We start from the raw sequence: 26,511 nt of genomic DNA, 5'->3' as shown, positions 1-26,511 counted from the left end.
AACTGCGCATATGGGAGTTATACTTGCAGCACATGCTCTGCACTCGTAATTATCCTGGCCTCAGCTTATGATAACACACTGTCCTTACACCCTCTACCCCAACAGTTTCCACCCTCTCTGCCCGACTATGTACTCCCCATTCTTGTCTTTCACCCTCTGTTAATGCACCCCCCCTCCCCCTCCCCCTCCCCCCTCCCGCTCCCCCCCAACTCCCGCTCCCCCCCCAACTCCCGCTCCCCCCCAACTCCCGCTCCCCCCCCAACTCCCGCCCCTCCCCCCCAACTCCCGCTCCCCCCCCAACTCCCGCTCCCCCCCCAACTCCCGCTCCCCCCCCAACTCCCGCTCCCCCCCCCCAACTCCCGCTCCCCCCCCAACTCCCGCTCCCCCCCAACTCCCGCTCCCCCCCCAACTCCCGCTCCCCCCCCCAACTCCCGCTCCCCCCCCAAACTCCCGCTCCCCCCCCCAACTCCCGCTCCCCCCCCAAACTCCCGCTCCCCCCCCAAACTCCCGCTCCCCCCCCAAACTCCCGCTCCCCCCCCAAACTCCCGCTCCCCCCCCCCAAACTCCCGCTCCCCCCCCCAAACTCCCGCTCCCCCCCCCAAACTCCCGCTCCCCCCCCAAACTCCCGCTCCCCCCCCCAAACTCCCGCTCCCCCCCCAAACTCCCGCTCCCCCCCCAAACTCCCGCTCCCCCCCCAAACTCCCGCTCCCACTGCTCCCCCCTCCCACTGCCCCCCCTCCCGCTCCCCCCCTCCCTCTCCCCAGATTGCTATCAAAAGTTTAATGATATCAGTGCCATCTCTGTTCCCAGCCAAGAACCTTCCATGATGTTGTCATAATTAATTCTGCTTATAGAGACATTGGTATTGGTGAAATGTGTTTTCATTACTGAATCTTTTTTCCCAAACATTTCCATCTCATTTATGTATAATACATCTTTCCTCTTAGGCAATTTTGAGAAATAGGTAAATTTTTAATGCTTGCTTTTTAGTTTAGATATTAAATAATTGTCCCAAAACGTGATTCATGGTGTACCTAGGGCTTGCTTGAATGCATTTTTTGTAATTTGTTTTTTCATGACTTAACACTGCATCAACCTTCTCCTTTATTTGAATATATGACTTGCAAAATTGAAGTTTCTACAATGCCTGATATGTACAATAACTTCAGCAGATAGTAATTATCACTACTAGTGCTGCTGCAGCAACAACTATGGCTACATTATTATTTATATTATTATTATTATTATTATTATTTTCACATGTTCAAAAAGGGCATTTCAGGATTTGCTTTTAGCCTTTCCTTGTGTCCATATGACTTGTCATTCTTGAGAATAGAAAGTTGCAGATTTTCTATTAAATTCTTTTCTGTCTAGTTTCTATTGTTGTGCAACTTCTTTTAATATCACCATAAAAACCTTTTTTTCCTTTATATGAAAAATTCTGTATAGTTCTGAATTTCTTATTTCCTGTAAATATGCGTGTCCATTCTTTGGCATATTTTGGTCCCGCCATGGCACTCTGTTCTAATATTGCTTTTTCCTAATTTGATTTGTTGGTCAATTTTAAGTTCTAGTTTTAGTTTGTGCCAGTCTTACTTATCCTATGCCCTGGATTGTTTGCAAAGATTTAAAAAATTTCTCCATGAGTTTTACCTTGGGTTTTATACCGTACATCATTTCCTAATGATTGTAACAGTTTAAAGATCAAGAATTTATTCTTTTTCTAATTTGAAAGAGAAATATAGTGTCCACTGAGTCATCTTTTTTTAAGATGCAGATAAGTACTAACTGCTTTCTTATTCCACATTTTTTGATATCTGAAAATTAGTTTTAGGATGAAAGATTGTTTTGAGAAAGATCTATTTGGTCTGAAACCTGCGTGGTATCTGCCAATTTTGGATTCATGTTGTTGTATTTGATCCAGGAGATGTTGAGACAGTATTTTGTATGTGACAGGAGGAATGGAAATTTGTCTAGGGTAATTAACATAAATTCTGCCTCAGTGCAGTTTTAGACATTTTTTGAAATATCTATAAATTCTCTGCAATTTTCTTGGTGGTGAAGAGCCTTTTGTTCTTTTTCTCTTAAAGCATGGTTTTTTGGTTGTGATATCCACATGGCCTCATTTTAAATTTTTTAAATGTAATTTCCTGTTTTTTTTCTGGAAGTTGACTATTCTCATAATGTCTTTCTTTCAGGGTAAATGGTTTTACAACTTCTCCAATTTCCTGGATGTGTGATTTGTATTTTCAGATTTATTACTATTCTGTGTTTTCTGTGTTTGTCAGGATTTTGCTGCTTTCCACAATCTCCGAACTGCTAGTGATATTTCTTCCTCTCTATTGAATAAAATAATTTGCTTTTGGGCCATCAGCAAAACTTGAGTTACTTCAAATTTTGTGTTTGTGCTAGTCTAGTTCATCTTCTACTAGTAATAAATTTTGGGATTAATTACAACTTTCTGCTAATTTTTCCTGGCATTAAATCCAGTTTCAGTTAGGTTAAGTAGTGTCCTGTGTCAGTTTTTGCTCTTTTGCAAGCTTAAATCGGAAAAATCTCCTTGGGATCTGTGTAAAAGGATGGCATGGGATGTGATCTGACAGTTTGTAAGTAGCTTATATTCTTGTTAAGTGATCACAATGTCGATTTTTCTTAATGTGATTTGACATGATATTGAGATTGACCATTAATTGAAGACTTCTGCAACTCTGTCTTCTAGGAATAAGCACTGAAACAAGGGAAGCTTTTCTTCAGGCTTTAAGAAAAGAGTTTACTGAAGAATCGGTGCCAGTCATCTTAGCACCACTGTTATATCCTGTAAAGGCTACTTTTCCTATGGATAAAGGAAACCAGGAGAATCTTTCAATTACAACCATGGTAATTATGATACTTTATGTATTATTTGTCTTTTGTCACAAATATTCCATCACCTTGTGCTGTATTGTTTAAAATATTGGGTTTTAGATGTGAAATTAATGATAAGTACGTACTGCTATAGCCTGTCATAGATATTACTGAAAAAAGTTTTTAACCCAAGTGTAATCAACATTACATGGAAATAAACTAAATTTGCATGATAATATACAAATACAAATTTTAAAGTTTCTTTTTCAGTTAGTATGCATAATCATTAAAGAAAATGAAAACAAAACCGTTAATGTCTGTGAAACGAGCAGTTTGTATTGACAGTTCAGGCGGACAGATTGCAGTGTTGCCAAACATGGTTTACAGCACTACTTGCCTCTCTGCTCCTACTCACATGCACTAGAGGCAGAAACAAAAACTTCAACAACATTCAGGCCATATTTGTGCAAGTGAATTTATTCACAGTCGCCACTTGTAATGTATAAACTCAAAAAATTGAAAAGAACTATTTAGTATCCAACATTCTGAAGTATCGTTAAGGTACCTGTTATATTTCACAATAGGAATAAAAACTATTTTTGCAAACATTTGAATTTTCACAGTATTTGTATGTAGTTACATATTGGTATCATTAATCTGATCTACAAAGAGTGGCAGAATAATTTATCAGTATATTAACGATTTACCACAATATGATGATAGGTTGATAACAGGCTCCCTTCATAAATTTCTGTGTCTGTCTGCACTTACGCTGATTGATAAACACCCCTCACATCACTGTCAGAATTTGATTTAGAGTGTTCTTCTTCTGAACTGCTCGAACTATCACAGCTCCTTCCCAAATGTATAATTAAATTTTTGGTGCATTCTTCCACAAACTGTTCACATTTGGCTGCCTCTTTGAAGATAGTTGCATTTGTTCACAATGTCAGATTTGTCATAAACAATACTTAAAACAATGATATGAATATAATAGAAGGAAACATTCCACGTTGGCCCAAACTCTTTGCCTTTACAAATGTCTGCTTGTGTCTGTGTATATACGTGTGTGTGTGTGTGTGTGTGTGTGTGTGTGTGTGTGTGTGTGTGTGTGTGTGTATACCTGTCCTTTTTTCCCCTTAAGGTAAGTCTTTCCACTCCCGAGATTGGAATGACTCCTTACCCTCTCCCTTAAAACCCACATCCTTTCGTCTTTCCCTCTCCTTCCCTCTTTCCTGACAAAGCAACCGTTTGTTGCAAAAGCTTGAATTTTGTGTGTGTGTTTGTGTTTGTTTGTGTGTCTATCGACGTGCCAGCGCTTTCGTTCGGTAAGTCAAATCATCTTTGTTCTTTGCAATACTTAAAACATTTTTTCAAAAACTACATTGTACATCTCTTCGCCGTAATTATCTAACTTTTCAAATGAAATGTGAACAGGCAGTTTGGCACACAACTGTCTGGTACACCTGCGTAGAGAACAATAATTCACCTTCCTTTTCAAAAAGGCACTGCCATGGTCCCCTTGGACATTCCATCACTTCAGGCATTATATAATGAGTGGTTGGCATTCATCCAGGTTTGATTTAGCCACGTTATACTGAAAAATCTCACACCCATGATCCTGTGCAGAAATCTGCACCACCATGCAACAGCATTTGTCCTTTCCATTGATATTTGGCATCTGTTAAACACTGAACGTCTGTAATCCTTCATCTTTGAACATTGTGGACAATGAAACATTGCTTCTTTCAAAAAGATACTGAAGCAACACAAATAATTCAGATAGTGGCATGTTCTCTTCTCTTAATTTAACTATGTATTCTATTCGATGATTAGTGTCTTTCTGAAAATGAACCAAAGCTTGTTGGTTGCTTCTCCCTCGCCTACTTCTTTCCTGGTGTGCGCTACCTTGTTAAGCCACTCTCACCACAGTCTATACTGTACTGTTCTTTCCCTGTCAATACAACAATGTTCTTGCTTACTTTCAGAACTGTTTCCTTTTCTTTGTCCAAATGATCTTCACAAAACACACAAATTCGTGGGCCTAGCTTGTTGCACACTTTCCTTTCTACTATACATGTTGGGCTGGCACTACTAATCACATTGAACATTATTTGAAGGAAAACACTAAAAGCATCAAAAGTGAAATAAACTTGCAAACTGAACTTCTGGGATGAAGTAGTGACAAAATTAAGAATATGATAGATTGCTGCTCACCTTGTAGTGGAGGTATTGCATCACAGACAGGCACAACAAAATGACAGCTTAACTAGTGAACTTTCGATCAGAAGTGCTTCTCCTGAAGCACGCAAAACTCGAGTGGTCTCTCTCTCGCGCGGGTGCGTGCGTGCGGGTGCGTGTGTGCGTGTGTGTGTGTGTGTGTGTGTGTGTGAGAGAGAGAGAGAGAGAGAGAGAGAGAGAGAGAGAGAGAGTTACCCACTTCAGGAGGAGGCCATGGCCAAAAGTGTAAATGTATGGCAGTCATTTTATTGTGGATTTCTGTGACTCAGCATCTCCACTATGATTTTCATAATATTGTCAAAAGAATTTGGAACACTAAATTTTTTTGTGCTTGAGTAAAGTGAAGCAGTATCCTATTCGCAAACTATCTTGACATACTTGATCTTCAGATTTTAGGGGCAGCCACACAATTATTTTGTGCAATACGAGGCCCTTTTTCTTGATGTTATGGGGTTAGGGGCTGATTTTTTAATGGTAAATTTTATTCCATCATTCATTGCACCAAATAAAGAAAGCGGCTGCAGGATGAGTCATTGATTGCCAAAAGAAGTTGTCAAAAGTGCAGCCTCTCATTGACTTGAAAAATTGTAAATGTATGTAGTAGTAGTAGTAGTAGTAGTAGTAATATGAAAAAGGCTAGATAGCTATACACCACATGGAGGAGGCATTGAATCACAGATATTAACAACGAAAAATACCGTTATAACATTTGTGTTACACACACACACACACACACACACACACACACACACACTCTCTCTCTCTCTCTCTCTCTCTCTCTCTCTGAATTACTCTAGTACAAATGTAATCTTATTAATGACAGCATTTCTGAAAATTTATAGCGCACAAAACAGCATGGTTTAGAAACTGTATTTGTACATAATTTTATTTGCTTGAAACCTTGGGCATAATGTACACACACATTTTGGACTGTAAGTGATGTTTGTATAAACAGCATTTAGAGTTATTGGGCCTAGACATAGTTTCAAATAAGAATAATCTTGCTATTTTGTAATGTTACTAGTTCAGGGACTTAATACAATATTATACTTGTAAGTACACAACTGTAATTGAAATGGATAGCACAGGGTGTTAATTTGAATTTCTGTAGGATGCTGTTTGATAGCCTTTCACTTACAAGGGGAGGCCACGACATTTGGAATGTGGATTTACCCCAAACTTCGCACACTCGTAGTACTCCATGAGGACAACAAAATGTGTAAGCAGTAGCGCGTACTTCCCAAGCATTATTGAGAATATCGTAAGATAATTTCAGTCGACAAATTTATACCTGTGTGTGACCATTTTTACCATGAAGCGGCGGCAGCCGAGTGGTTAGCGTTCAAGTCCCGTAATCGCTGGATCGATGAATTGAGTCTCATTCGTCAGGGGTTTGTTTTTTATTTCTCCTCTTCACCGTATAATTTTCCAAACATACTTAATTCTTCTTCTTCTTCGTCCTCCTCCTCCTCCTCCTCCTCCTCCTCCGCTTCTCATCCTCATGAGTGTAGGCAACGGAATTTTTATTAATGTGAATCTCCATATCTGTAGAGGGAAGTTTCAGTAACTTGCTGAAGATGTCTTTAAGTGACAAAGCTTTTTTTTTGGAAGTTATCTGTGGTAGTGAATGTTCATAATACCTGTATGGGTTTATAAGAACAGCTAATTACAAAATGATACTCCATAGACAGCAGTATCCTTAAAACAGAAAAATGAAGACTGTTATCCAAACTGCTTGAACATGAACTGTTATCTGTGTAAACTGTTCATTTTCAATGTAACTGCATAGATTTTGTGCACCTATTGTTATATCTGTAAGGTTATATACACAGCTTTATCTTATTGGCCATTGTGAACAGCGTTAGTCATTCCCTGTTACACTATGTTGATGTATCTATGTGTTACTACCAGCAATTTTGTTTATTCAATGTACTGGTAATACAATACTTATGCTGAAAGAGATGTTTGAAACAAAACTATGTATTGGAAGAGCTTTTTTGCTATATCAGCAGTGTACTAGGGTTGATATAGCATTAAAGCCCTTGTTTCAAAAAATATTTTGAAGTAGAATTTGAGTTTATTTGTTAATTCAGCTGTCGTGTTTTTTTTTTTTTTTTTTTTTTTTTTTTTTTTTTTTTTTTTTTTTTGGGGGGGGGGGGAGGGGGGATAATTATTTTCTGTTTGTTTCATTATTTAGTTGAAATTGACAAATGTAAGGTGTTACTTTAGGGATAGACATTTGTCAGGGTTTTCACAAAGTTTTGTGCACTGTTTCCAGTGTATCTTCATGACTATATGCCGAGTCAGTCTTTAGTCCACTGGAACTGTGCCGTACAGCCTTAGTATGCACTTAATAAGTTGTCCAGACTTAAATTTGTGTGTACTTACAATAATATGGAATCGGGAAAACATTCCCACACCTAGCTTTGCTGGAGACATCACATTAAATTTCAGAGTAAAGTCCTAGGTGTGAACTCTTAAATCTTGTAGATTTTATGATGCATAAGTGACTGATTCAACTGCGCACGTACTACTGTTACATGATCATTGTAATTTCCACCTTTATCTTTTTTCAGATGGACGGTTCTTTAGCTGATTTAATAATGGAGATGGGTTATGGATTCTGTTCTTCTGTTGAAGAATGTCGGAACAATCTTATCAGTTTGGGTGCAAGGGAAATGACTCCAGCAATGACAGCACGTGTTCTCAGCATGATGGTGCGGACTCATACTGGTCTTGATGAACAAGTGGGCTTACAGAATTTACAGAATCCAGCCAATTACTGGGGAAACAGCAATGACTCTGGTTCAAAAGAGAAAGGATCTTCTGACAGCAGTCATCCAAACACATGGAACGTTGAAATTTTTGCACAAGCTCTGAAAGAACTTGTGAGTAATTCTTTAATGACTGGCACAAAAATGTATGTTGTAGTTGCATGGAAATGAGTGGATAATGCAGATAGATATTGTATATTAAATTGGATTTCTATTGTTGTTTAGGTCCCTAACTTACAGTGGAATGATGTTATAATGGAATTGGATCACAGTGAATTTATGGTCAAGGAACGACAAGGGTTGAATTTGTTAATGACTGCTCTTAGACTGGGACTTCAAAACCAAGGTTATCATCCAGATGTCTTTCCTGTTGATCTGATATACCGACACTGGAAAAATGTGGATGGGCAGGTATTTTAATTAATTTTGTCATTTTCTTTGAAAGATGTGTACAACAAATTTTATTCCAATAAGCAAATAGACCACTGTAACTTGGTAGTCAAAACAGTCACAAACTCTGAACTAATAATAATTAAAATTGTTTCTTTAATTCACTGAGCCATACTTGTGTACAAAAGATATGGCCTTTCATGTATATTTTTTTTTTTTCGTTTGGAGAATAGTATGTTACACAGACATTCCTGTTGCAGTTTTCACTGATTCAGCAAATACTGAAGAATCCAGATCTTTTCTGTTTTGCTGATTATCATTACCACTCAGTGCCAGTGGATCTCCTGAAAGCTCCTCCTGACAGTGACAACAAAGACATTGCTACTTGGAGATCAATGGACTTGGTAGATGTTTTGCTTTATTTAGCTGAGAGAGGATTGTATGCTCAAGTTCAGGAGCTGTTTAAAATTCCTGTTCAACATTGCCCAGATGTGTTGATGCTGTCATTACTGCAGTTCAGTGCACCAGTTACTGTTTTGAGACAAGAACTCTTGACAAGTCTCATTCCAATATTTTTAGGGAATCATCCAAATTCGGTTATCATACTTCATCAGGCATGGCATTCACAGGTGAGCAAAAATGTTTTGCATCTCTAACTTATAAAACATATCTGTATTAAATATTAAAATATAAGAAGAATGAACAATCAAACTGTACAAGTGTGCAATAAGGCAATGGACTGTCCTGGAACTATGCTGGAAACATCTGTATCCAACATTACAGAAATGAAGCTTTGGGAGCTATCCTTGAAATAAAATTTTAATCTTGTATGTTTCTTAATGTTAGTAATTACTGCACTAATTCATATGCTTTCCTTTTTTGTTTAGAATGTTTCGATCAGGCCTATTATTATGCATGCAATGGCTGAATGGTATCTCAGAGGAGAAAATGACCAAAGCAGGCTTTCGCGAATTCTTGATGTTGCCCAAGACCTTAAGGTAAGGAGTAAAACCTGAAATTATCAGAATTATTACACTCTCTAAATCAGCTTTATTTAATGTTAACCATGTTTTCACAGGCACTTTCAATGCTGCTCAATGCTTCATCATTCCCATTTGTAATAGACTTGGCATGCCTAGCATCAAGAAGGGAATATTTGAAACTAGAAAAATGGCTAACAGATAAAATACGAGAACATGGCGAACCTTTCATATCTGCTTGTGTGAAATTTCTGCAAGTGAGTTGTTTCCTAAAACCCTTTACTGTAAATACTTTTGGTTCTTGCTAATGATTGAGAGTAACATATTTCAGTTCTGATTTTTCTTTGACATTATAGTGATGTGGACTAATTTTCTTTCCTCATTAGTTATTTTATGTATTTCGTATCGTTCCATATTTCACCTTTTTTAATTTTTGCAGCGCCGGTGTCCACAGATCATGGGTAACAAGGATGGTGAAAGTCAACCCAAGTCGGCACAACTGCCTCATGAGACATTGACAACAATGTTGGCATGTCTACAAGTCTGTGCAGGGTATGTTTTTGGAGAAAAACAAATAGTAGTAGTGTACTTGAGCTGACAAATTAATTGTGACATGAGGAAATATATTGCAGTGAATAAGATACATTGAAATTTTTTGGATGTGCATGACTCAAAATTTATAAATTCGTAAAGCATTCATAATATTACAGTATAAAAGTAGAAGAGAAAAAATAACTTGTCCAACATAGCAGTGAATTGTCTGTTATAGTCTGTAATGAATGTAAATAGTAACTTTTGCTGATAATGACAGTGAGCTGTCTTGGAAGTGTACCAGTGAATTAATTTTGTAAATCAAAATTAACTTGAGGATTATAACTTTATCATTTCCTTAGTTGTATGAAGGAAATCATTGTTACAAACCCGCTTCAAGTTCATCGAAAACAGTTATTCGTAAGTACCATCAGGGGTACAGAGGAGGACTGTATGGAAACTGCAAGACATACAAAGAGTGACATATTTCAGTAGTTAGAGCATCTGTCAAAGTGCAGCTTCATAATACACTCCTGGAAATGGAAAAAAGAACACATTGACACCGGTGTGTCAGACCCACCATACTTACTCCGGACACTGCGAGAGGGCTGTACAAGCAATGATCACACACACGGCACAGTGGACACACCAGGAACCGCGGTGTTGGCCGTCGAATGGCGCTAGCTGCGCAGCATTTGTGCACCGCCGCCGTCAGTGTCAGCCAGTTTGCCGTGGCATACGGAGCTCCATCGCAGTCTGTAACACTGGTAGCATGCCGCGACAGCGTGGACGTGAACCGTATGTGCAGTTGACGGACTTTGAGCGAGGGCGTATAGTGGGCATGCGGGAGGCAGGGTGGACGTACCGCCGAATTGCTCAACACGTGGGGTGTGAGGTCTCCACAGTACATCGATGTTGTCACCAGTGGTCGGCGGAAGTTGCACGTGCCCGTCGACCTGGGACCGGACCGCAGCGACGCACGGATGCACGCCAAGAGCGTAGGATCCTACGCAGTGCCGTAGGGGACCGCACCGCCACTTCCCAGCAAATTAGAGACACTGTTGCTCCTGGGGTATCGGCGAGGACCATTCGCAACCGTCTCCATGAAGCTGGGCTACGGTCCCGCACACCGTTAGGCCGTCTCCCGCTCACGCCCCAACATCGTGCAGCCCGCCTCCAGTGGTGTCGCGACAGGCGTGAATGGAGGGACGAATGGAGACGTGTCGTCTTCAGCGATGAGAGTCGCTTCTGCATTGGTGCCAATGATGGTCGTATGCGTGTTTGGCGCCGTACAGGTGAGCGCCACAATCAGGACTGCATACGACAGAGGCACACAGGGCCAACACCCGGCATCATGGTGTGGGGAGCGATCTCCTACACTAGCCGTACACCACTGGTGATCGTCGAGGGGACACTGAATAGTGCACGGTACATCCAAACCGTCATTGAACCCATCGTTCTACCATTCCTAGACCGGCAAGGGAACTTGCTGTTCCAACAGGACAATGCACGTCCGCATGTATCCCATGCCACCCAACGTGCTCTAGAAGGTGTAAGTCAACTACCCTGGCCAGCAAGATCTCCGGATCTGTCCCCCATTGAGCATGTTTGGGACTGGATGAAGCGTCGTCTCATGCGGTCTGCACGTCCAGCACGAACGCTGGTCCAACTGAGGCGCCAGGTGGAAATGGCATGGCAAGCCGTTCCACAGGACTACATCCAGCATCTCTACGATCGTCTCCATGGGAGATTAGCAGCCTGCATTGCTGCGAAAGGTGGATATACACTGTACTAGTGCCGACATTGTGCATGCTCTGTTGCCTGTGTCTATGTGCCTGTGGTTCTGTCAGTGTGATCATGTGATGTATCTGACCCCAGGAATGTGTCAATAAAGTTTCCCCTTCCTGGGACAATGAATTCACGGTGTTCTTATTTCAATTTCCAGGAGTGTAGATGTCATGACATAGTTCCAATGTCAGTGCAGCTTATAGTTAAGAGGAGGTGGGTTACAATAGATTTTTGTTTATAACGGATTTGATGGTGAAATACTATAATGAAGGTGGATTTGATAGTAATTTAATTTATTTAATTTAACTGATATTTCATAATATAATTGAACTATAAAGTTCCAATTAAGGAAATGTAAAGCCAATATGAAAGCTGCTAACTTTTTATATTAGCGGTTAAACTCCGTTAACATTTCTAAAATTTATATAGTTTAAATAAGGATTAGATACCCTATTATTTTAAATGTTAATTAGATTTTCTTTTGATGATAATGGTTATTATATTTCGTTTGGAAGGATTATAACAATTATTGGAATAATAAATCTAATAAAAATTCTTGTAGATAAAATTAGGATTGTTTTTCTTGATTAATATCAAGCTTTTTGATTGGAAGTCAAATGTACTATTTATACTAGAAAAACAATTATCTACCTATTAGGGATTGATAGTAGAATTGCATATGCAAATAAGAAGTATCATTCTGGTTGAATATGGACGGGGGTTACTAATGGGTTAGCAGGTACAAAATTAACATTACTAGGAAATACAGGACCATCTATAGCAATAAACTTAATTTCACTATTAATTATTGGACAAATACTTCTATTAGTTCTAGAATCAGCAGTAGCAATAATTCAAGCTTATGTTTTCTCAATTTTATAATTGGTTTATTGTTTGTTGCTGTTTTTGGTGGTAGTCTTTTGTCTTCATTAATTTTTCCTATTCCAGAGAGGACTATATATCGGGAGAAAAAAATATAAATCGTTTTATTATTATTGTTTTAATATTTATTCTTTCTATAGGTTTTTTAATTATTAGTCCTAATTTGATTAGAATTTTATTAGGATGGGATGGTTTAGGTTTAGTTTCTTATTGTTTAGGAAGATGTAAGGGAATAATCCTATGAAATTGTTAAATAGTATTATAATAAAGATTGAAATGAAGATGAATGTTGTTCCGGAATTAAGGTATTCAGATGATTAGCTACACTATATGGAACTAAATTCAAATTCAATCCACCACGAACATATGAGGCACTGAGAGCACAAGCGGACTAACCCCGGAGAAGTCAATATGGAGGAAACAGGTCTCATAATACGGGCCCACAAATAATGTATGTTTGTGATACATTGCAGCCTTGTAACATGCATATGATGTAACTGTGGTTTTATTGAACAATATTTTGACATAGATAAATTACAAAAGTACTATATAGTAGAATATTAGCAGTTTTGTTGTGGCTTAGTCCATTTTCGCTCCAAGTAGTTGAACATTCTCAATGACAGGTCCGTTAGTACGCTGATGCATGTGACAATAGTATTCATTACTAGTATACATTGTACACATTACATGTACCATTTTACATTGGTTTCTGTAATGTTACGCATTGTGTTACATTTCAAAATCATCCACAGGCAATGTTTCTACAGCATTTGATGACGTTTGTAAAGTTTTGTAGAAATCATGATGAAGTGGAGGTACATACGGAAGCAAACTTAGCAGATCCTTCTTTTTTGCCTCTGTAATTACATTTCCATTAGGATAAAGCAGTTTGAGATTGCTGATGCATGTGGATGTTCTTTGGCCACATCAATTTCCTGAAATGGCTCTTGGTTTTGGTTCGAGTATTTATACAATATTTTGAATCTGTTGGTTGCTTCATACCGCAGCCACTGTATGTTCAACCATTGTACTTTACAATTGCCACAAGACATTTTTCGATTCGTGATGTTTCTTTCGAGTTGTTTTGTTGAAAAGAAACATTCCGCATTCATATTAATTACCTTGAATGGATTCCTTTTTCTGGCACTCACTACCACATCATTCCAGTGTTTAGGACGGTAAATATTAGGAAAATACTTTTTTCGTTTCTGAACTAAGCCAAAATCCTGATCACAGGGCAGGTACGAGTGTCCGCTAACTAAAAATTTATGGTCTATTTCCTTCACAGAGAACTCTGAGCTGTTGACAATGTATTGGCACAGTACAGCAACCTTTATGTTTCTATTCTGGCCTCCGCACTGATCAGAGTACATAATTAGTTTTTCAGTCCTGACAAAATTGCGTATGAAGTACAGCAAACAAGAACCAATTTCTTGTGGCCCTCTCGACGCAATGGATTCATGCCACAGAAACATGTATACATCATCATTGTGCATATTGTGGATGCCAAAGCAATATGTCCACAACTGACGTTTGTAATAGCAAACTCCAGTTGAGATGATCGGTGTAGGCAAAGTTTTCATCAAATCAAATGTTATCACTGTAACGTTACCATCTGATTTGCTAAGCAATGTATCACTATGTAAACCTGCCCGTGCATACTCAGCTTTTTGCTGATGGAATTCACGTTCTGCAATTAACTCCGTCCTCTCCTTATCATTATCGGCAGCTGTTATTTTTACCTGCAAAGCATCACATGTTCGACAAGAGTCGGACACTGGTGGATGAAATGACAAATTGAAGTTTTCGTAAAAAATTTTGCGGAAAATAAAATGAGAAACGGGCATTTGCTCCTCTGCACAGTACAGTGAATACATGACTGATAAATTTAAATCTGGTCCTAAATACTTTCTACCGTTATTTTTATGATACGCATAATGGCTTTCATACGCCGGGAATTTTTCTATGAAACGTTTTACTACATCAACTTTGTGGCGAGGTGTTTTATTACCAGGTTCACCTTTACCTCTACCATCACGAGGAGGGGTGGCTTTTTCCCCTTTATTCTTGAGTACCCTATCGATTCTTCCAGCAGATACGGCTAAAGTATTCTGAAAGAATCTTTTGCACACCCTCGTTTCAGACCCATTTGAATTGAGCAAGTAATACAATCTCGTCTTCTCCCTACGTGAATGTTGCTGACCTACGTAAGACCGTGCTTTATCAACGACTTTAATCATGGTAAACAGGAAAGCCGACTGCAGATCGTGGCTGCCTAAATTATAAAACTCATTGAACACTTGTTCCTGCTGTTCTTCGTTGATGTGTTTGTGGCACTCATACCGGCACGTACACTCGCTGATTTTCCGCAATTCCTTTCGAGGTACAAGGTTACCCTTACGGTTTACATACTCTTGACCTAGAGCTCTCCGTTCTTTCCTAACGTTACGAAGCCATTTATCTTCGTTTCTAAGGCGCTTCTTTCCTCGGCTCCGTACCACGGCATCGTCGTTCGTCTCTGGCACGTCCTCTGGAACAGTTGTTGCTGCAGCCGTGCTCGCTCTCGCGTCTCCCGGCACGTCCCCATCGGACGCAAACATCTCTGTAATAACAATATCCATCCCTCAATGTAATATTAACTACACTACAGTAATGGTCAACGTGTGCATTGGTATCCACAGGCGAAGCAATTGCTCAACACAACTCGGCGGGCGGTAAAACATTGTTGTACACATAACATTACAAGTGATCGTTACTTGATTACACAAAATAGCAATACATAAAGTATTGTTTGTATGTCATTCTGTTTTCGTATGGAAAACAACCTGCATTTTCTGAACAAAGTCACCATTCGAGATACGGTACATCTAGACGTGTTTGCATATGAACGCGTTAGTGTACAATCGACAATGTTATCCGCAAAAAAGGAATGGAACACAATACAAACTAACCTTCCAATTGCTCCTCCACGCTTTTCGCAGGGGCTGCCATGCTGATCAACTGAAATACACGTCCACGTGGTCACTGGTCCAATACGTTGTTCCACACTAAATACACAAGTCTTTCGTTCGCCGGCGTCACGCGCAATGGCAGTGGACGGAGAGCATAGAGCACAAATGGACTATGACGCATAGTCCACCCCTGCTCTCAACGGTATCTATCGGCGGTTGAGTGCAACAGCAATGTTTACGTTGCTACATTAGACAAACCTTCAGATAAACAAACAGATCAACATGCATTGCATAATACTCGTATACTGTTATCACAACATGTCAATACCTCAAAGTCACAAAAAGTGTGGGTTAGTCCGCTTGTGCTCTCAGTGCCTCATATATAAGTTAAGTAAGGGAAAATTACTCAAACAGCCAAGGAAATTATTAAATTAAAAACAGGAGAAAAATAATAAAGTAAATAATTAGATATAATAGGAATTGGCTGCTCCTTACAAATTAACTTAATAGCATCACTAAAGGGTTGAGGAATAGGTTCGAATAATTCAACCATTATTTACGTCTCGGCAGATGTGAACTACCCTACTAAATGCTATTTCAATATTTGATGTATCCTGAAATATTTTATAATTATAAATCTTGAGAATTATAACTCTAAAAAGATTCTCTGATAACGGAGATATACAAGCAAATAAATTAAGTAGAGTAAATCGTGTATTATCAATCCAACTAGAAAAGTTTGTAGGATAATGAAAAGCATTATTGATATTGGGTGTCTTAATTTAATAAAATTAATATTTATTACATTTGATAGTGATATAATTATTATTTTGATCATTACGATGTCAAGTGATGAATTTGCTAATACTAATCCTGTTAGCCCACCAATTGTGAATAGAAAAATAAATCCTAAAGCTCATAATAGTGGTGCATTGAATTTGAATTTAGTTCCATATAGTGTAGCTAATCATCTGAATACCTTAATAAAAAATTAAATAAACACCAGCCTGTAAACATTCAGGTTGATAGCCTCAACCTAAAATCAAAAGTAAAGTAGGAACTAATCTAGCCTAAAAAAAATATAAAAAGAAAGAAGACTCAATCTAGCAAACGAACAATAAAGTATAATCATTAAAATTAAGACCGGTTTAAAGATTTTATTTATTTCATTTATTTAGTGAAATTTTTTAAGAAAAGTTAATAGAAGAGTTAAACTTCTAGTTTTATGTTTTCAAAACATATGCTTTTCCTAAGTTTAATTCTGTCTTATGTAATTTTTAATGAAGGTAATTTTTATTTACTTAATTTACCCTATCAAGGTAACCCTTTAATCTAAGTGGAATGGGTGGTTTGAGTGAGTTGTTAACATAGGTTTAGTATACTTCTCTAGAATATAAAGTTCGTTTTGAAAAGAATTACAATTGGAAGGATTAGTGCGATTTCTACATCAAAAATTAAGAAAATTACTGCAATTAAGAAGAATCGAAGGTAATTGGCTCGTACCATTAATAATTGGTGCACCAGATATAGCGTAGTGTGTTCAGAGACTGGCAATATTGGCATTAGTTAATATCTCACATGGCAGCTTCATAAAGTGTGGTACCCTCCACAAGTGTTAAAGCTCTGACAAAATGAATGTTTCCTGACAGCAGGGAATGTTTTTATTTTTAGTACAAGGTCCACTTTTGAAGCAGGTGTAGCAAAATTTAAATTGTGCCTGTCTGCAACTTGACGTGTCTTCTTTACAGTAAGAGGGATGAGAATGAAATATTATTATGTATAGGATTTGTAGATTGAGAAAGTTTGGCTCATTTTCAACCAAATCTACAGGTTAGGATGACTAAAGTTACATCAGATAGAAGAATAAAATGTGGCCTATAGCACTTTGGATAAACTTATTTTACAAAATGATTCTAGCGTATGAAATGGAAAGATTATGAGCAATATGTATTACCAATTTTGACTAGCAGTTGATGTCCTTCTGAAGTAAAAATCATTCAGACACTGAATGTCACTCAACAGTGATAATTGCCACGAACTGCAGGAAAACAAACCAATGAACCAGAACAGACAGGAATGGAAGACATAATTATAAACACACACAAAACGGATCTGACAAGACACACAGATAGTGTGTGTATGGTAGGTAGTCATTGGAAGGTCTTTGCTGGATTGTGAATGATGATAGTAACCTGTAAAAGGTGCCTAAATAGCATTATAAAAATTGCAGTAGCATTATGGACGCATAAGCTGAACAGGTTAATGCATGAAGAAATCTAAGAGGAGGCTTATACCCAGCAGTGGATGTCGCACACTGCTTATTATTAAATTTTGTTGTATTACTTAGAACCATCCTGTCATTAAATTATAACATACAGACTTTTCCCTCTTTTTCCACCATAGATAGCAAGGCAATGCTGATAAAAAAGAAAAAAAAAATGTTAGAAGTCTTAAGCCTTTTACTGAAATTTGCTCTCCTGGTGCCAGAGCAGTAATTTTGTAGTGACCAGAAATTAAATACCTTACATACTTAACTGGTATAAGCTTCTATGTTTCATTGAATAATTGATCTTATATTCAGTACAAGAGAAGGAAGTTGCTACTCACCATATAGTGGAGATGCTGAATCGCGATAGGCACAATAAAAATATTCACACAATTTTTTATTGTGCCTATCGCGACTCAGCATCTGCGCTATACGGTGAGTAGCAACTTTCCTTCTCTTGTATTGTTACATTCCATCCTGGATTTTCCATTGTTTGACGTTACATTCATTCATTATTTATTTTCTCTTTTAAGGAATGTTTCTCAAGAACTCTCGGAAGCAATATTAACAATGATTGCTAACTGTAGTATTTTGATGAGCAAACCCAGGCAACCACCTCCTGGAGTCTTGAGAACCCACAGAGGTATTGAACCTGCATTTAGTACACCTCTTGGGGGACAGGTGAGTAACATTTCTGATTTTTATCCATTCTTCTGAAAAAAAGGCATATTATTTTCTTGTTAACACTATTTTAAGAAATGGAGCATTGGGTATAATTATTGTTTATTATTGTTTTTGTTGTTGTTACCCAAAGCAGATATTTTAATTTGAAACAATGTACATAAAAGTCAACAATATGAATTAGGATATATATATAATATATATATATATATATATATATATATATATATATATATATATATATATATATATATATATATATATATATATATATAATCACATTTGGTGGATGGATATGTGTGTGTGTGTGCGAGTGTATACCCGTCCTTTTTTCCCCCTAAGGTAAGTCTTTCCGCTCCCGGGACTGGAATGACTCCTTACCCTCTCCCTTAAAACCCAATCCTTTTGTCTTTCCTTCTCCTTCCCTCTTTCCTGACGAGGCAACCGTTGGTTGCGAAAGCTAGAGTTTTGTGTTTGTTTGTGTGTCTATCGACCTGCCAGCGCTTTTGTTGGGTAAGTCTCATCATCTTTCTTTTTAAATATATATATATATATATATATATATATATATATATATATATATACCTAAAACAAAGACGATGTGACTTACCAAATGAAAGTGCGGCAGGTCGACAGACACACAAACGAACACAAACATACACACAAAATTCAAGCTTTCGCAACAAACTGTTGCCTCATCAGGAAAGAGGGAAGGAGAGGGAAAGACGAAAGGATGTGGGTTTTAAGGGAGAGGGTAAGGAGTCATTCCAGTCCCGGGAGCGGAAAGACTTACCTTAAGGGGAAAAAAGGACGGGTATACACTCGCACACACACACACACATATCCATCCACACATATACACATATACACATCCACACATATACACACACACACACACACATATAATAGAAGGAAACATTCCACGAAGGAAAAATATATTTAAAAACAAAGATGATGTGACTTACCAAATGAAAGTGCTGGCAGGTCGACAGACACACAAACATACACACAAAATCCAAGCTTTCACAACCAACGGTTGCCTCGTCAGGAAAGAGGGAAGGAGAAGGAAAGACAAAAGGATATGGGTTTTAAGGGAGAGGGTAAGGAGTCATTCCAATCCCGGGAGCGGAAAGACTTACCTTAGGGGGAAAAAAGGACAGGTATACACTCGCGCGCGCGCGCGCGCGCACACACACACACACATATATATCCATCCGCATATACACAGACACAAGCCTAAGTATTTGTAAAGTTGAGTTTTGGTGAAGCATGTTTTCACTGTTCCTTTGTTTCCTTAGTATTGATAACTTTTAGGGCCATTGCAAAACCATCTGTAATTCAGTTTTGTAAAAGCTTATTTATTTAATGTACTATGTATGCTTGCACAAAACCTTTGTAACTGAAAATTGAAGGTATATTGAAATCAGCTAATAGAATAGACATTGCCAAATTCATTCTCTTGGTAGCAAATGTCAGTGTAAAACTTCATGGCTTCACAATGATAACTCCGGAAACATATTGTTCTTTCTCTCGTTTCATTATGTTGTAGGCGGCATCTGATGTGTCTCTTTTTACTTTTATTTTCTTGAGGAACACACAACTTACCTGCTGTTCACAACACTTAGTTCTCTTTATGTCATGATGTTTTATATTGAGGCACCTCAGACATTAACTAGATATTTTTGTTTCTAGCAGCTTTTCACTGCATCACAAGTCGACACGATTGGTGGTATCAACACCAGTCTTGCAAGTATAAACATTGCTGGAGCCCCTGGTGGTCTTGGTCCTCCCAGTTCCCAAGCTTTCAACCTACCAGGGGCATTGGGACAACTTGTTACAAATCCAGGTTCTCCATCTCGTTTAATGGGAGGAGCTGTATCAGGTCCAGGACCAGGTCCTGGACCTTCACAAAGCCCATTTCCACTTCTGCCACAACAGCTACAGCAGTCTGGACCTGTCGGCAGCCAAGTAGGTCCTGGTCCAGGCAGCAACCCAGCTTCACTAGTACCAAGTGTTGGCCTGGGGGTTGGTGCCATAGGTGCCCTCAGCCGCTCTCTTGGACCACAATCTGGGATGGATAAAGCAAGGATAGGTAAGGATGATAATTGCATTGTATTTCATTTTCAACCATAAGATGTTTGTTACTGATATTTGAAGGTACCTGCATGTGGCTGCCAGAATAATGGCCCACTTGCAGATGGTTAATTCAAAGGTCTGGGGATCTATCTACAAATGGACTGGTTTCGTATGACATTCAAAGTGCCATTCTCCCAAACAAAGCTGTGCATGGAAGAATAATACAAAAATAGATCTCCTTGTAACATGCAAAGTGAGATGGTTGTTTGGGTAGAAGCAGAAGCATATGTCACCTCAAATTTGTTCATCCCTGCTGGAGCCTTAATGATGATACTAACCATTCAGTTGATGGTTTTATTTAAGTTTACAGTTTTGTCTTTTTATTTAGTACACTACACGCAGTGATGTAGATGAGGGTCAAATCGAGTAAAGTGCCAGTCAGCAGATGTACCATTGTTAGTGGTACGACAGACAAAAGTTCTTAATCTAAGGAAATTTTAACATAAATTTTTGTATTTTTATTGTATGATTATTGTTCTTTAATCTTCAGATATCTACTGCTGTTGGTAATCTACTGGACAAACTAAAAGTTCCATCTCTCTTTAGAGACACCTTTATGAAAGACTTGTTTATGAGTCTAAATAATGGATTTATTGTGAGACTAAATTTGGTGGATGCTGTCCTGTTGCCATTCTGCTAGAGTAGTTCCTGATAGTCAAAGAAAATTATCAACATGGCATTGACATTTGACCTGACCTGATGAGCTTTTCTTGGCATTGGAGATCCTTTCCTGACCCATTGTGAGGACTGAACCATGGTCTCATTACCACTTATGATTCTCTTAAGGAACAACTTGTTCTCATTTGCATGATCCAAAAGCCCTTCACAGATTGCAAGGCGAAGTTCTTTCTGGTCTTGACTCATTAGCCGTCGGATGAACTCGGTGGCAACATGATTCATACCAAGATGCTGTGTTGTCAGGACTTCATGACATGATCCAACTAAAATGTAACATTCTTCTGCAATCTTTCGACAGTCAGTCTTTGATTGGCAAGCATAATTTTGTTGACGTTCCTGACAGGAGCATCATTGGTAGACATCAAATGGTGTTCTGAATGAGGGAGATCCTTAACTTTTGTCCAGCCATTTTTAAACCGTGTGAACCATTCATAACACCGTAGGCTCCCTGCATCATTTGGTGTCTCTGTAAAGGTTTTTCTTGAGTTTCATGCAGAAGTGTTGCTCCTTCAACTCTGCCACCTCGAAATCCACAGACTGTGTGACATGACGCTCCACTCAATACAGCACTGAACAGTAACTAATAGATATACAACAATGAAGCTTCCAGCAGTTACACATTAAACATGGAATTGTGCAGGGATGCCAACTGCATTTCGCTCCAACACATCATTAGTGTGAAATTACAAATGTTCTGAAATTTTTGGAACAGACCTCATGTGTAGAACACTGAATCAAAGGCTTCAAAATCTGGCATGTTCTGAGCAACACATTTCTAGTGAATGACATGTTTGTGGTGTGGCCACATGGAATGAAAAAAATGTGAATAGTTTCTGGAACATTCAAATGCTCTCCATTGTAGTGTAAAACTTTTGATGGAACTTTATAAAGGCCAGTTACTTTTCCTTGGCATGTTAGAACAAGACTCGACAGATCCCTGAGTCAGTGTATTTTGGAAAACTGTGCTCTGATACCTCTATCTCCATGGCTTGAACCATCACCATCTGTCACAAAGAAATTTGGTGCTAAAGACTCTGGTCCAGAGGTCATCAAACTGTGGCCTGTGTGTTGCAAGCAGACTGAATAAAGTATTCTTGCTGCCTGTGGTTCTATGACTTATTTAAAATGTTATGCATGTAGTGACTAACAGTCAGAATAAAAAAAGTCAGTTAATGTAAAGAGCTGATTAAAAATGTAGTTTTCCTGCTCAGTAAGAAACAAAAATAGTTGCCGAGTCAGTGACATTCTAACATGTGCTTAATATTAACTGACAGTGGGGAAAGTAAAGTAAAGTTGGTCACTTATCTCAGGGTCAGAGCAGTAAGTAGCGCAGCAACCACGGGATTAGAGGATGTAACGGTGAAGGGAATGTTTTGTTTGTCTTTCAGTTGTTAAAACTCACTTGTGCGTCTGATTCATACCCGTCAGGTGGTACAGTATACATTTTGACACAGAAGTAAGATGGGTTGGTGAATGGATGTTGCAAAGGTGGTAGTCTTCAAATGTGGTACATTTTGGTAGCAATCAATTTGAAATTGAATTAAGGCTTTTGTAACACAAGGTAATGAGTAGAAGTAAAATAACATTCAGAACATTTAGTAAATATCTGTGATCGGGTCTCACATTGCGTAATGCAATTAAACATAAACACAGTTAATTTATTTTAATCAGTTACTCATCTGTTCACACAGGCAACAAAACAGTACTTTGCCAGGCAATTACAAGTGTCACAACTTTGGGCTCACTGAGGGTAGCAGCAATATGAAACAGGAAATAGTTGACCTGAAGTGTTCTGTATGGTGCTGCCTTTTAACAACCAGTACTTGGGGGTCCAGAATCAAACTTACCACATCCTTACTATAGCTAGCCTATTGGAGGCTCATAACATACCTGTTTATGAAGGTTACCATTTCAGTTAAAAATAAGACTGGTACATAAGAGGCCCAAGATGCTGCCCTACAATGACCTTTTTGGCTCTTGAACCAAAAAGTTTGACCACCAGTGCTGTGATCCATAAAGCTTGAACATTTTTGGACAAGGAAGCCTTACCGAAGAATTAAAATACCTATGAGTAGGGCTCCGAACGATTCTCAGATTGAGCAGATGTTTCAGTCAAAATAAAGAATGGCTTGAGAAAGAGGGTGGCACTGACACAGAGAAGTCTTCCTTATGCTGACCCACTATCTGGAAAGATCGGTAGAATCCTACCGAAACACGACATCCATTGTATTTCACTTTAATCAATGAAAATAAGTTGTCTTATTAGTGTTAAGAATGAATTAGGTCTCCGAACACCGGACGTGTATTGCATTCCGTGTGAATGTGGCATGTGTTACGTGAGGCAGACTATTAGGCCAGGAGAGATGCAAGGTAAATCAGTGACATTTTGAACTGAAACAACCAAGGAGGTCAGCTGCCACAGAGTACCATCTTGAGTATAATCACAAAATGAAATATGGGGAAACTATTGTCATGGTGCATACAGTGTTTCTGGGACAGCATAATTAAGGAGGCTGTCAAAATAAATAAAACATTATAATTGAAGCTATCTCAAAGATTTACTGTAGCTCTGTTATTTGATATACTGTAAAAGGGCTTTGTGTACACATAGAAAACAATCAATTGTTTTTTACATATTAAAAGTGCTCCTCCATATGTGCTCCCCACTGATTCTGCAGGTAACAAGTTGATAATAAAGTTCTTCCTGTGTTCACTGCAGTATGTCCCTGTCAATCTGTTCAAAAACACTGTTGATGCGAGCTCACAGTTTCTTTAGGTTTGTTGGTAGAGGAGGTGTAAACACCGAATCTTTCACATAACCCTACACAACAATGTCACAGGGGGGTTAGATTGGGAGAGTTTGGAGGCCATGACATAAATTGGTGATCATCATCCCACCACGTCCAGTCCACCAGTCCACCAGTTTATCAATTTCCTGTTTAATAATTCAGGAACAACACAATGAAAGTGGGGTGGATTAAGTCCACTCTGTCATTGTTCAGTAATGGCATGAGCTAATTTTCCAGCATGTCCAGATACACACGTCCTGCAATGCTCTTTTCACAGATGAAAAAGGGGTCATAAACTTGAAACTGATTGACAGAACACATTAACTTTTGGTGAATCTCAAATGTGTTGCACAATAGCATAGTGTTACTCTGTCACCCAGATTAACACATTGTGCCTGTTCACTGTGCTGTTCACAAAAAAATGTTGCTTTATCACTGAAGATGAATTTGTTCCAGATCCCGTCCTCTTCTATAAACTTTTACAACTTTGCTAAAAATTCAAAGTGTCTAGCTTTGTCATCGTGAGCCAGGGCTTGGAGCAATTGCAAGTGGTGAGGCTTCAGCTTCACTCATTTCCATAAGATCTTCCAAACGGTGGGTTGTAGTATGTTCATCTCTCTGCTTTTTCTGTTCATCAACTTTCGTGGGCTACGTGTGAAATTTACCTGTGTGTAGTCAACCATTTCTTCACACTCTGCAGGCCAACCCATTGATTTCCATTTGCGGATGCGTCCTGAAGCTTTCTCAACTGTGCATACCGTCGCTGAGTTGAGTTGGCGGTTGGTAGATCTCTGTTAAACGTTTTTGCATTGTTGTGGCAGACTGAGGTGAAAGCATTTAAACCACAACATACGCTTTCTTGGCACTCATTGCCATCTTACCCATTGCTGCACTCTTGTAGTAGCAATCTTATGTGCAGCTGCTACAATAAAAAACTTCTTGCCTTTTTCTATGTGAGTGTTGAGACTTTGTCAATTAATGTAGCTAGAGTGAATTTACGAAATCGCTTCAGTCATTTGTAATAACCTTGTATGTTACAAAAATTACTAAATGGAATCAGAGGCTTCAATTTAAACAAAGTTTGATCCCTCCCAAACAATTTTTTTAAAGATCTTGCCAGCCATTGTGTCCACCAGAGCAGAGAAACACTGTGTGGATGTGCATTTCGCAGAATATCAGTGCAGGCACTGAAAAATGAAAGAGCATTGAAGGGTGTAGTGTGTATTGGGAGTTGAACTCGCATTTATTTCCAAATAGTGATGCGAGACAGACAATAGTGTAGTCTGGCTGGAGTCCGGGCAATGAGTGTACATTGCAGTGCAACTTGGAACTTGTGAAGATGACAGGTTGGTCATTGAAATACTGTCCATAAAACTGTAACAACAACTTGGCGGAACACCTCCAAGTGCACCATTAATCAATTGTGCCAAGAAAACTCTAGAGATGAAAATTTTCTTTCTACATAACATGTTGAATGGGAAAGGAAGGGGGGAGGGGGGGCGAGACTGGTAGGCTATGTACCATCCATCACATACCACATAATGGCTTGTGGAGTGTCGAAGTTAATGAGATTATCTGAGCTTTAAGATTATGTATCCACTGCTAAAAATTTATTTGCATTTAATTTTAATATGTGTGTGTGTGTGTGTGTGTGTGTGTGTGTGTGTGTGTGTGTGTGTTAAAAAAATCATTTGATATGCAGAGCTTGTTAGTTTTAAATTTTTATGTTTTATTTTCTCTTATTGCAGTAGAGAAATAGTGAGCTTCATAAATATTATCTCTTTTAAGTAGGAGCTGAAACAGCAAGTATATTTCCTGATATGGCAGGAACAGTGTCGAAAGAAATTGAAGATGAAGCTAACAGCTACTTCCAGAGAATCTACAATCATCCCCCTCATCCGACTCTGTCAATTGATGAAGTTTTGGAAATGCTTAAAAAGTTTCAGGACTCACCAAGTAAACGAGAGAGGGTATGTTAAATGCAACTATTATATTACATTTTTTTCAGGGCGTAAGATATCCACTTCTGGAAACAGTATTCATATGGAGACAAGTGTTTCTGTGATTTTAAAATCTTAAATGTACCAAATTTTCAGGACAGAGTAAGTATAAGTAGTTGGTATACAGTTAAAATAATAGCATATGAAGAGCCAAATATGTGACAGCTAGCTTAATATTTGTATGGTTTAATAGTGAATTATTATGTAGTCACACCATGCCAACCAAGTAGCATTGTTAGATTGATAGCAAATTAACTTATGGTGTCCAGGAAAAAAGTTCAGTATGTTAGAAAATGATTCTGTGCTATAAACATCATATCATTGTTATCTTGAAATTATATCTAAAAAGAAAGATGATGAGACTTACCAAACAAAAGCGCTGGCAGGTCGATAGACACACAAACATACACACAAAATTCTAGCTTTCGCAACCAACGGTTGCCTCATCAGGAAAGAGGGAAGGAGAGGGAAAGACGAAAGGATTTGGGTTTTAAGGGAGAGGGTAAGGAGTCATTCCAATCCCGGGAGCGGAAAGACTTACCTTAGGGGGAAATGTCTGCTTGTGCCTGTATATGTGTGT

The 26,511-nt window shown here is 38.6% G+C and overlaps 1 protein-coding gene across 7 annotated transcripts in view; it reads left to right on the top strand.

Annotated features, from left to right (window-relative positions):
• Positions 1 to 26,511, top strand: part of LOC126188968 (CCR4-NOT transcription complex subunit 1) — a 130,015-nt gene that overhangs the window by 27,868 nt on the left and 75,636 nt on the right. For 4 of the 7 annotated variants that reach the window (XM_049930737.1, XM_049930734.1, XM_049930736.1 and 1 more), the window contains exons 5-14: positions 2,720 to 2,877; positions 7,662 to 7,973; positions 8,085 to 8,270; positions 8,510 to 8,878; positions 9,137 to 9,247; positions 9,328 to 9,486; positions 9,669 to 9,781; positions 18,181 to 18,328; positions 20,021 to 20,420; positions 25,720 to 25,901. In XM_049930737.1, the coding sequence (XP_049786694.1) occupies positions 2,720 to 2,877; positions 7,662 to 7,973; positions 8,085 to 8,270; positions 8,510 to 8,878; positions 9,137 to 9,247; positions 9,328 to 9,486; positions 9,669 to 9,781; positions 18,181 to 18,328; positions 20,021 to 20,420; positions 25,720 to 25,901 (2,138 nt within the window). The remainder of the gene's footprint in view (positions 1 to 2,719; positions 2,878 to 7,661; positions 7,974 to 8,084; positions 8,271 to 8,509; positions 8,879 to 9,136; positions 9,248 to 9,327; positions 9,487 to 9,668; positions 9,782 to 18,180; positions 18,329 to 20,020; positions 20,421 to 25,719; positions 25,902 to 26,511) is intronic. The other 3 variants (XM_049930738.1, XM_049930733.1, XM_049930735.1) reach the window with 2 other exon arrangements.

This window comes from Schistocerca cancellata, chromosome 5, assembly GCF_023864275.1.
Source record: "Schistocerca cancellata isolate TAMUIC-IGC-003103 chromosome 5, iqSchCanc2.1, whole genome shotgun sequence".
Taxonomy (NCBI): Eukaryota; Metazoa; Arthropoda; class Insecta; order Orthoptera; family Acrididae; genus Schistocerca; species Schistocerca cancellata.
Note: the sequence above shows the minus strand (reverse complement) of the source record. Positions and strands in the feature narration are given on the sequence as shown.